The 11,960-nt window shown below is 42.7% G+C and overlaps 1 protein-coding gene across 1 annotated transcript in view; it reads left to right on the plus strand.

Annotated features, from left to right (window-relative positions):
* LOC125739179 (scavenger receptor cysteine-rich type 1 protein M130-like) overlaps positions 1-11,423 on the plus strand; it is a 41,908-nt gene extending 30,485 nt beyond the window's left edge. Inside the window, exons 17-18 of the mRNA XM_049009031.1 lie at positions 9,751-9,834; positions 10,107-11,423. Of these exons, the coding sequence (XP_048864988.1) occupies positions 9,751-9,834; positions 10,107-10,252 (230 nt within the window). The 3' untranslated portion in view covers positions 10,253-11,423. The remainder of the gene's footprint in view (positions 1-9,750; positions 9,835-10,106) is intronic.
* Positions 11,424-11,960: the final 537 nt, after the last annotated feature.

Consider the following 11,960-nt stretch of genomic DNA (forward strand, 5'->3'; position numbering starts at 1 on the left):
AAATATCTGTCATGTGACAGAAATGTAGCAGTAAAATAAGCATCTTACCTCTGAACATTGTTTTCTTACACTATGAAATGTGATGGGTTAAGTTGTAGGGTCAAGTGTGTGTGTGTATGTGTGTGTGTGTGGGTGTAGGTTTAGTTTCACATCTTAATTTACTGCTGTCTGTAAATTGTTGGTAAGTAAAATTAATCTGTAAAGCATCTTTCAGAAACAGGAGATCACAAAGTGCTGTACAGCACTAAGCAATTACAGCAACTAAAAAAGTGTGACCTCTGCTATCAGGAATAGACTTCTTGCTCACTCTGACAAGGAAATCACAGTCTGTCCAAACTATACTGACATTTATAAATATATAGACCAAGTATTAAGTTTTATATTACTGGTTCCTAGTGAAGCCTGTTGCTTTCCTGCTGATTATACATTATTTCATCATCTGGGCAGGTTTACTGCTGAGAGGAGGAGTCCCGACTCACATCACCGCTACTGTGTGTGTATATTTGGAGAAAATGAGCTTAGAGCCCTCTGATTTGTCACGGGCCTGTTTGATGTTTTCCTGTAGTTCCTCTGATAAGGCAGTGCTGAGTGTGATTGGTGGGTGGGGGCGTGTTCACTCTGGGGGGCAGGATGGTATAAAGACCCTCGCTGAGAGCTCAGAGGTGAAGGTTGGAGTCTCAGCTCTGGGGAGAGCTGGTTTGTCCTGATGAAGATGGAGATCTGCCTGTTCATCCTCCCTCTCTCATGCCTGCTTCTGCTCACCACAGCCAGTAAGTACCATGATCTTCCTCTGCTCCAGTGGTCCACTCTCAGCCAGGGGACGTCAGGGGTCATTATTTGGGTCTGAAATATTTGTGGTCTATTGCACGGCAGGGTCTGTATGCTGTGTGTTAGAAACAAACAAACTGAACGGTACCCAGTCCTCTGACCCTGATTATATATAACATTTACTAATAATGGTGATACACCATCATAATCACTGTCAGATTTTGAAATAATTTTGTGTCTGGACTATTTACAAAAATCTATTGCTCAGGTAAAATATAAGCTGTATCCTGCTTTAAAAATTGTATTATTTTTTTTTATCACAGCTACATATTCCACTTTGGATTTTTGCTACTGTGGTAACAGACTACATGTCTCAATTTAATGCCGAAGTGAAAATTTTATAATGCCATTTTTACACAATAACATGACACTCAGTACTCTTAAAAACCATTATGGATTCATAAGGACATATTTTACACACATCTGTTACGGCCTCTACAGAACTATTACCACTGTGGGCTAATCAGAATCGGCATTAAAGATGCACCAAGGAAAATGTCAGTTTAAATATATCAGTATATTGACTTGGCCTGACTGATTCTACCTTTAATACAATTAGCATATAATCAGTGTTTGATAAACGAAACTTAAAGTCCGCGTCTTTTTAACGACCCCAGACCAGCCCGCGATCGGATCGCATCTGAAAAAAAAATGGAAACGTAAAGTTATTTAATATTTCTCGCAGAGATTTACGTGGTATTTTCATACAAAGTGATCCGGTCCGCCGCTGGAATCCCCATCGGTTATTATCGAGCCAAGCGGGGGGTTATCAACCGGGGGGGGGCAAAGAGCATAAAAAGGGAGACACTCCATCATATTTCGGGCAAAAGGGGGGCAGGATGTCAGGCACCCCCAGCACCGCCCTCTGCATGCGCCTGGTTGCTCGGCGGGAAAAGTTACCCGGGGGGTGGAACTGGGTTAAGAGAACAAAAAGTAGATGCAGGAGATGAAACTGCTGTGTTATAAACGCACCTGGTTATTAGACATAAATCATTTTCAGAGCGTTTAACCGCCAGATTTTCTGTCAGATATTCACTAACCAGGCACCCAGCCTGACTGTTTTAATTTGATTTGTTTTTTAATAGCTGAGAATGTGAAGCTTATATCATGTGTCATGTAGCGTATGCACTGCACTGAACTGCAGTGACTTACAGTGACTGTCCTACGCTTACAGACAGTGACGTCAGGCTGGTGAATGGCGGCAGTCCCTGTGCTGGGAGAGTGGAGGTTCTTCATGAAGGAGAGTGGGGCACAGTGTGTGATTATAACTGGAATATAAAGGATGTTGCAGTGGTGTGTAGGCAGATGTTCTGTGGAGATGCTGTAGCGCGAACATGCTGTGCTCACTTTGGAAGTGGAGCAGGGAGGATCTGGATGGCCGACGTGGCCTGTAAAGGGACAGAGTCGACACTGAAGGCCTGTAGACAGGATAAACGAATACTTCAGCGCTGTGGTCATCAACATGATGCTGGAGTCGTCTGCTCAGGTAGGACACATGTACTGATCTGTAAACATGCTGCGCAAAGTCAGTTTGCTCACTTTTAATCAAGAAACAAAAATGAAAAAGTATGTTAATAGTGCAGCCCTGTGTGTTATTTGAATGTCAGTTTAGAATGACTCAGTGGGTCTTAGTTTTATATTTATTTATGTTCATAAATGATAGCTTCGATAATTTGTGAGATTACGTGCACAGGAGAAATCACCATTAGAGACTTTATAGACTTATTTGTCACAGAGGCTGGTTTTATATTCTGCTGTGTACATTTATTAAACTTTTATTAAGAAAAAAAAATTATATAATTTTTGCCAGACTAAATACATGAAATCTAACTGCTTATCCTGGTGAAGCTGGCGGAGGCCTGGAGCCGATCCCAGGCAGCACAGGGCACAAGGCAGGGGGTCACCCTGGGGGGGGATGCCAGGCAAATAGATAAATGCTGTGATTAATCAATTACTGCAAGTCTGTCAGAATATAATCTGTGTACTTTCTGCTTTTGTTTCCTAAAGAAGAAATACACCATAGATAGATATATTCACTTCACTTGTTATGTATCCTGGCAAAGTCAAAATATTAATGAAACAAAATCTTACCTGATATTCTTCAGATATTTATTCAAATACATTGTTTCTGGACTCTATGGACAAAGAGAAAAAGATAATAAACAATGAATATTACAGGAAGTTCAGCTGTATTTTATACACAGAAACACAGAGAGCCTGTGAAGCCTGATTCTTTTCTTATGTTTGTTCTGATTTAGCCTGAAGCTGCAGTATCAATGTGCTTAAAACAGTGATTAATCGTAGTTTTATACTATCGGGAAATGTAGGTGAATATATTATTATCCTATTATTATAATCCATCCATCCATTTTCCAAACCGCTTGTCCTATTGGGTCGCGGGGGGTCCGGAGCCTATCCCGGAAGCAATGGGCACGAGGCAGGGAACAACCCCGGTGCAGTGCTAACCACTGCACCACCATGCCGCCCCTATTATTATTATTATTATTATTATTATTATTATTATTATTATTATTATTATTATTATTATTATTATTATTATTATATTGTTTATTGACACTGCTGGGGTGCAGCCAGTGACCCACAGCAGAGAATGGGACCCTGACCTCACCACCAAAGGTCTTTAGTGAGGTGACTAGTCTGATCACATCACCTCCTCCTACACACAGTGTTATGCTGGACCAGCTGTAACAAAAGCCACACTCAGGGAAACACACCAGCAGCCTTACTCCCCATGTGCAGGTTACCTTGTCCTGCTCCTGACTCTAATGTAGCGACTCCATCAGGGTCAGTAACCTTAACGACATCACAGATAGCCGAAACCACAGGGCCACCTGCCCCCCGATGTCCTCAGTGCAGAGAACCTCTGACTACAGCTGAGCAAAGGTGAAGGAAAGACCACTCAGTGTGCAGCCACTGGCATGCATCTGCTTAGACGTGTCATAGGAAAGAATGCAGCTGCTTTTACTTAACTGATGTCTGTAAATCTGTTTTATTTTGATCTTTCTTTACTTTTAATTGAAGGAAATTTTGAAATGCGGCTGACAGGAGGCCCTCATCCATGCTCTGGGAGGCTGGAATTTAAACATGGAGACTCATGGTACACAGTGTGTGACCCTGACTTTGACCTGCACGATGCAAAGGTCGTGTGTCGGCAGCTGGGCTGTGGGATCCCTGTGGAGGAGCCCAGAAGGGCTGCATTTGGGGAGGGGGACGGGCAGGTGTGGTCAAAGAAGGTTAACTGCAAAGGGGATGAATCTGATTTTCGTCAGTGTTTGAGATCATCGACAGAGGAACAGAACTGCACTCATGAGACTGACGTGGGACTGAAGTGCTTCTGTAAGTTAATTTATTGTGCTGGGAAATGGTTTAGTAACATATAGATACAAGACAATTTGCTAGTATTATTGAATGTCATTAATCATACTCTTCAAATCTCTGTTTATTAATAATATTAACACATACGAAGAGATAAAATTGCTGCTACATGGTGATATTCTGTATTTGCTTATTTGTTTTTCTGTTGTTCCACATTCATGCTGTTTACAGGGTACACAGACTCCAGGCTGGTGGGCGGCCCTGACTCCTGCTCTGGGAGGGTGGAGCTGCAGTACCTCAGTGACTGGGGGACAGTGTGTGATGCATCCTGGGATATGAGAGCAGCCAGTGTCCTCTGTCGGCAGCGGCAGTGTGGGGGCGCTGTGGCAGTGCCAGGACAGGCCTGGTTTGGAGAGGGGAGGGGCCGCATCTGGGCTGATGTGTTTGAGTGCCAGGGGAATGAGACACACCTCTCCCAGTGTGCTGTGTCCTCATGGAGTCGAGCTGCATGCTCTCATGGACGGGATGCAGGACTCATCTGTGAGGGTGAGGACTGTACTACAGCTGAGATTTTTTCTTACAGTTGGATAGTAATCTGGGTTTTGTTAATTATGATCCAGTATAAATTATAATTTTAGATCATTAATCAAATTGGTAATGCAAATCAAGATATTCTTCTGTATTACAGTACATATACCAATGAAGACTACACACTTTTGAAGATTAAAAACATACAAACATTTTAATACCAACAGTAAAGTAATGCTGAGTTAATTTACCCAGTAGAATACATTATTAAGACCAGCTATTTTTGTGTGCACATCTGAGAAACACTGACAGTGACTGATGTGTCCACAGGGTCTAAATCTCTCTCAGCCCTCGATGGGACAGTACGACTGTCTGGAGAGAGTGGCTGTGATGGTCAGGTGGAAGTTTACTACCAGCTGACGTGGAGCAGAGTTCTCATGGACTCCTGGAGCTTCAGGGAGGCCTCTGTGGTCTGCAGGCAGCTGGGCTGTGGCTCTGCAGTGAGGCTGTATAACTCCTCCCTGTCCGGGACAGGGGACAGTGATGTATGTCTGACAGGGTATCAGTGCACTGGGAGTGAATCTCTCCTGATGAACTGCAGTGATCCACAGAGACTGAACTGCAGCTCTAGTCCACAGGTGTCCATAGAGTGTTCCAGTGAGTACAGAATAGTTATGATAACACTTATTTAGAAAATCACATTTGGGATAAAGTCTAAAACATCCTATAGATAAACAGCTCTGTCATCAGATGGATGGATGGATGGATGGATGTAAACAAATGGCCTCCCTCTGTGCCTCCTTCTCCCAGAGCACAGGTCCATCAGGCTGGTGGGTGATGCTGGGGGCTGTGCAGGGAGGCTGGAGGTGCTCCACCAGGGCTCCTGGGGGACAGTGTGTGGAGACTCCTGGGACCTGAAGGATGCTGAGGTGGTCTGCAGACAGCTCCAGTGTGGGACGGCTCTCCTTGACCCAGTGCCCACCTTCTTTGGACCAGGAACTGGACCCATCTGGCTGGATGAGGTGGACTGTGAGGGGAATGAGACGTCTCTGTGGGACTGTCCTTCAGCACCGAGGGAACAGAATGACTGTGTCCATAAAGAGGACGTAGGAGTTGTGTGTTCAGGTGAATGTTTTACATCAGGGCTCTTCATTTTAATAAAGGGAAATAAATCTGAAATGATGGAACCTAAAGACTGACAGCAGTAATGAATTATCAGTACTGACTTTTATAGTTCATTTGTATTACTTTAGGTTAAGGCTTCTGATAAGTTAAATAATGACCAACATTTATGGAAGCAATTTAATGTTTCATTCCACATCTGCAAGTTATGTATCATTTAAAAAAAATCTGTTTTACTCTCTGAATATAAATCATTTGAAGATATTCCTTTTAACTCCCTGTAGATTTTAAAGAGATCAGACTTGCTAAAGGCTGCTCTGGGCAGTTGGAGGTTTTCTATAATGGCAGCTGGGGAAATGTGTGCTTCAATCAAATGGACACAAATACAGTCAGTCTGATATGTCAACATCTCAACTGTGGAAAGAATGGGACTGTTTCTAACTTTTGGTCTCGGCTGAAAGGAGCTCTGAACTGGCTTGATTACCTGAAATGTCGCCCACATGACTCCACACTGTGGCAGTGCCCGTCCTCTAACTGGGGAGACAATAAATGTGATGAAGGTGAAGTGGCTCAGATCACCTGTGAAGGTAACTTACTGTTTTCAGTATCTTTACTGGCCAACTATATGTTTAGGTTTATTATTTTGCATGATTTCATGCTAACACAATAATTTTTTTTTTATTTCCTCAATAATGCATAACAATAAGAACTTTTCAGTAATTCTTTTTTCATTCTTTCCTTGTGAAAGGATGTTCTGCAGCTTCCAAGGACAGACCATGTTCACGTAAGTTCAGTTATTACCTGCCCAGTGTTCCGTGTTTGTCAGTCAGTAACATCAGTGAGAAATCAGTCCCAGCTCTTCACTGAACTCTGTCATCCTCACATGTGTCCTCTGCCTTCTGCAGTGCTGATAAATCACAGTCTTTACTTGCCCCCTAGGCCACCCCCCCATGAGATTGTCGGGGGACAGTAGCGAGTGCTCTGGGAGGGTGGAGCTGTGGCATAACAGCTCCTGGGGGACGGTCTGTGACGACTCCTGGGACCTGAGAGACGCCCAGGTGGTCTGCAGACAGCTGGACTGTGGGACAGCACTGGAGGCTCATGGGAAATCTGCCTTTGGACGAGGAAATGGCACCATTTGGCTGAATGAGGTGAACTGCAGGGGTGATGAGCTCCACCTGTGGGACTGTCCTCACTCTCTTCAGGAGCAGAGGAGCTGCAGCCACAAGGAGGATGCTGGTGTTACCTGTGCAGGTGGGACTGGGGCAGCAGACAGACTGTAACCTCAACATTATGGCTATTTGGCTTTTAGAACAAATACAATTCTATAAAATAAATGTAAAACACACAGAACGTTTATCAATAACCTTCAATGCTTAATTTTCACAGGTTCATCGCTGCTTAAGGCCACTACAGGTGAAGTTGATGTATTTAATGTATAGTACTGAGGGGTTCATCAAATATAGGATTAATTCTGTTTATATATCAATATCTATTTACTCTTTCAGAGTTTCCTTCAACATCCTCAACAACAAAACAAGGTATCATTTTATATTCTGTTATACAGTATAGTATAACTTCTTATGGGGGGGGGTAATTCAAATACAGTATATTTCTGTATCTCTGCAGCCCTGAGCATGACAAGTGGTTAGAACATGGATTTTTTAAAACAATAAAGTTTCAGTTATTCCAGTCACGGAATGTTTGCATGTTTAATTACTACAATCATTCTGCACTGTCAGACACATTTTATACTGAGTCGCTCTGTTAGTTCCTCCTACAGTTGTACCCCCTTCCATTCCTTTTGTGGTCTTCCTGGTACTGGGAGCTCTTCTCTTCCTGCTGCTGGTGATAACAGCTGTCCAGTTGTACCAGAACAGACTGCTGAAGAGAGGTACAGAAGTATATTTCTGTAGGGTGACTCACAGTAAGAATGGTGTATCTGAATGGGTCATATCAAGTCTGTATTATGTCCTACATTTTCCATTGTTGGCTTCATGTGGTAGACAAACGGGGATTGGGGTCATGTGATACAGGGAATAAGCCTATAGGAGCAGCCTAGTTTACAGATATTTTGCTCTTAGATTTATTTGACGATTGGGGTGGGATTGATATGAAACTACACAAAATGAAACAAAGAGCTACTCAACTGCTCAGAAAAACAGAGAGACTTCATATACAACAGGAATGGATGCTGTTGTTCCCATGATTATTTAATAATCCATAATAATACACAGATTTACAGGAATGGGGACTTTACATTAGAGTGAGAAACGTAGCCTGGACTGTCAGCTGTGTCTCTGTATGTCCACCTCCACAGCTCTGTACCAGGAGGGTCTCACCCCTCTGCACGAGGCCATTTATGAGGAGATAGAGTACAATCTGACCCGGGGGGAGACCTACAGAGCCCCTCGCAAGGGTGAGTTCAACTTCTCAACCTCCGCAGAAACAGAAAAATAAACTTTTACAGTTACATGGTCACACATGTATATTAAAATGAGGTAAAAATGAATTTCCATTAGAGGTATATTTTTAGGGGCGGCATGGTGGTGCAGTGGTTAGCACTGTTGCCTCACACCTCTGGGACCTGTGTTCAAGTCCCCGCCTGGGTTACATGTGTGTGGAGTTTGCATGTTCTCCCCATGTTGTCGTGGGGTTTCCTCCGGGTACACCGGTTGTATGCGTGAATGGTGTGTGAGTGTGGCTGACCCCCCATCCTGGATTGTTCCCTGCCTCGTGCCCATTGCTTCAGGGATAGGCTCCGGACCCCCCGCGACCCAATAAGATAAGCGGTTTGGAAAATGAATGGATGGATGGTACATTTTTTATACAAATTAGATTTCTGTAGAAAATTTTGTGTATGTTTCCTCCCTGCTTATTTTTTATCTCAAACTGTGTGATTAGAGCTCAGAAACCACATGAGGGCCTCATAGCTGCATTGCTGTAAAGCCCTCAGGGAGAGAGAGAAACCAGCCAATAGGGAGAGAGAGGATGTGGACAATATGAGTGTCAGTCAGCTTGCCTGAGCGTGAGCATTAGCTGCTCTAACCCCACACATCCTGTCTTCTCAGTCTGAGAGGCATCAGCAGAGGAACCTTCATGCAGAGTCTCCCTGAGCACAGGACTGACTGTCTCTCTCCTTCACAGGAAGTGTCCTCTCTGAGGAGCTGCCCTCTGGGTATGAAGATGTGGAGGACAGTAAAGGAGACCCTCTCTCAGGTAGGCGACTGAGGTCTGTGAATTTGGTACAATTAATGATTAGTAACAGGAAACCTCTTTTAACACCATGAAGGGCATCATTAGTCTTTAACGATCATGTTTTACTACAGAGGAATCAGAGAGAGAAGTGAAGGACGGTGATGATGATGCTGTCATTACAGGAAAGATTGCTGATCATCTATCAGGTGGGTGTTTACCCTGGTTTACATCAGTTCATTATTTTATCTCAGTATCAGATTGAATATCTTTATCCTTATAAGTATATTTGATGTCCCCCAAGTCTAATATTAATTGTACCAGCATAATAATTTGAGTTATGTAAAGTCTACAGTGATGCATGTCTGATACACAGAAGCAGCTTTTCTGTGTTTGATACAGGGGATCTGGTGATAAAAGACACACCAGCAGACTATGATGATGCTGGTTCTGTTGGACGGGACTCAGGACATTTCTTTGGTAAATTATAACATTCACCGTGTTTCTGGTATGGGTCCATGCTTATTTATATGTTCAGTAATCTTTCATATTTAATTTTCAACCATAATTTTCAAACACATTGCACTGTAATATTTGGAAGGTAAAGTTTGTATAAAACCACAAACATTGTTATGATGCTGTGAACTTTTAAAGACTTTCAGAGTAAATTGTTTGCAATGAGACAGTCAGTAACTCTAACAGTCACCTGTCTCCTGTGTACTGAGGTCTCTGTTTTCCCAGGTTCAGGGTTGATGGTGACAGGAGACACAGCAGAGGACTATGATGATGTTGAGGGTATAGAGCAGAGCCCACATGTTTTACCAGGTCAGTTTCTCTCTATACACATCTAATGGAGCAAAGTGTCTCTCACACCTGTATGCTTCTCTTTACATATTTATAATCTTTTATTATTTTGATTTATTTATGCATAATATTCATTTGAGTGTGACTGACATGGAATGAGATTTGAATTACTTTATGTGTGTCTGCCACAACTAGCTAATAAACATAATTTTTGTTTTACGTACAACTACTCTCCTGTCTAAGTCCCAGTTACAGTTTGTCAATACCCTGTGCCCCTTACTCTGTCCCTGTAGGTGAGAGAGCTTTGACCACACTGCCCCCTGGGGAGGGCCCCCCTGAACCTGACCAGACTGACTATGATGATGTGGGGGAGGAGGGACTGACAGTTCTGCCTGAGGAAGCTCCTGTCCAAAGGTTCATGAAGATGTTCTTCAAATGAGCTTCATGACAGCAGCATCTACCACATTAACATTGCGATTCACCATTTTATGGATTTTCAAGGTCTTAAGATATTTATTTAAGGTAAAGGCAGTTTAATAATATGCTCTTATATAGTAAAAACAACTTTTGTCCACCTGTAAAATATATCTTCCAAATGGCTACTGCCTGCAACGAGCCACATAAATATTTATGTCTAGCACTTACAACATCATTACACCATTTACACATTGTGTATTTTTGCCTGATTTTTAAAGCCTTAAATACCTGTAATCCTTATCAGAAGTAGTTTTGGTTACCTGATTAATGTCCTGTGTTCACTATGCTAGTCAGACATTTGCATTTATTTTATTTAGCAGGGACTTTTCTCCAAAGCGATGTTCCAGTGACACAAATAGCACATCTGTAATGAACAGCTGTCAAGGATTTGATTGGGCAGCTAGACTGTATTTCCAGTGAATGTCCAAGTTCACGTGTAAGCAGTATTGGTGCAAAACCAAGAGCTAGACAACGTCTTACAATCAAAGCAAGAACCTAATATGTCCACTATACAAATCAGCAGAAAGTGCAGCTTTAGAAGGATCCAGAAAACATCATTCATTACTTGTTATGAGCCTGAGGATCCACTAACATTAGCAGAACATCAGTTTCTCCATCCATGCAAAGACCCTGTTTGGATGGAGATGTACTGCCACTGGCTCACAGGCTGTTAGATCATTGCTGTTCTTAAATTCACACCCTCCTCTGTTCAGTCTCTGAATTTGTATTGCTGCAATTTTTAGGGATGGGAAATGGAAATACGGGACAAATCACATATTTTTCACAGAGTGGGAACCCCTACCACAGTCCACACCAGGGATAGCCAATCTTATCCGCAAATGGCCGGTGTGTATGCGGGTTTTTGGGATACCCGTTAGCTCAACTGTTCACGCCCAGGTGTGAGGACTCTTCAGCCAATCAGTCCTCTAATTCATCATCTAATTACGGAGTCACAGCGAAAACCTGCACACACAGCGGCCCTTTGCGGATAAGATTGGCCACCCCTGGTCCACACGGACAACTCCAGCACACGCACATGACAAAAATGAGGTAATGATTAGATTACCCAATCATAAGGGTTTTCATATTACAGCATGTCCAAAATATTTTGTACATTTTATTAAAATAGGAGATTTATATTTTGTACGGAAGAAATATAAATTTGCAAATGTGTTGTAATAAAAATTCATTATTAATCAAAATACCTTTATGCATTTCTGTTTCTTCTGAAAATATTTATAGGCATGTTCATAGGAAAAATCATTTTTATGAAAATTACTTACACCACAAACACTTGAGCAACCACATGAAATGAATCTTAGTTAAATCTGTTGCTAGGAGTTGGGAGGACCAGGGTATGGAGAAGCCCTCATGAGTCTATGAGTCAATCAGCCCGTGTGTCAGCACTGCTGGCTGGGGGGGGTGGAGTGATGGTGTCGGGCACATTCATGGCACACATTGGGCTCCCTGATAAAAGTACAGCATGGCTTGAATGCTATAGAATATCCGAACACCAATCAGATGCCTCCTTCATGGCATCATGGTCGTTAAGCCCAAAACAGCGATAATTCCCACCAGTCCTAGGAAGGCCAATACCTGGTTTTCAGTGACAGGGAAAGGGCTTCATGGCCTCACTCTTCTTTATCTGAGGCTGAGAGGTACCTAGGATT

This window comes from Brienomyrus brachyistius, chromosome 3, assembly GCF_023856365.1.
Source record: "Brienomyrus brachyistius isolate T26 chromosome 3, BBRACH_0.4, whole genome shotgun sequence".
NCBI lineage: Eukaryota > Metazoa > Chordata > Actinopteri > Osteoglossiformes > Mormyridae > Brienomyrus > Brienomyrus brachyistius.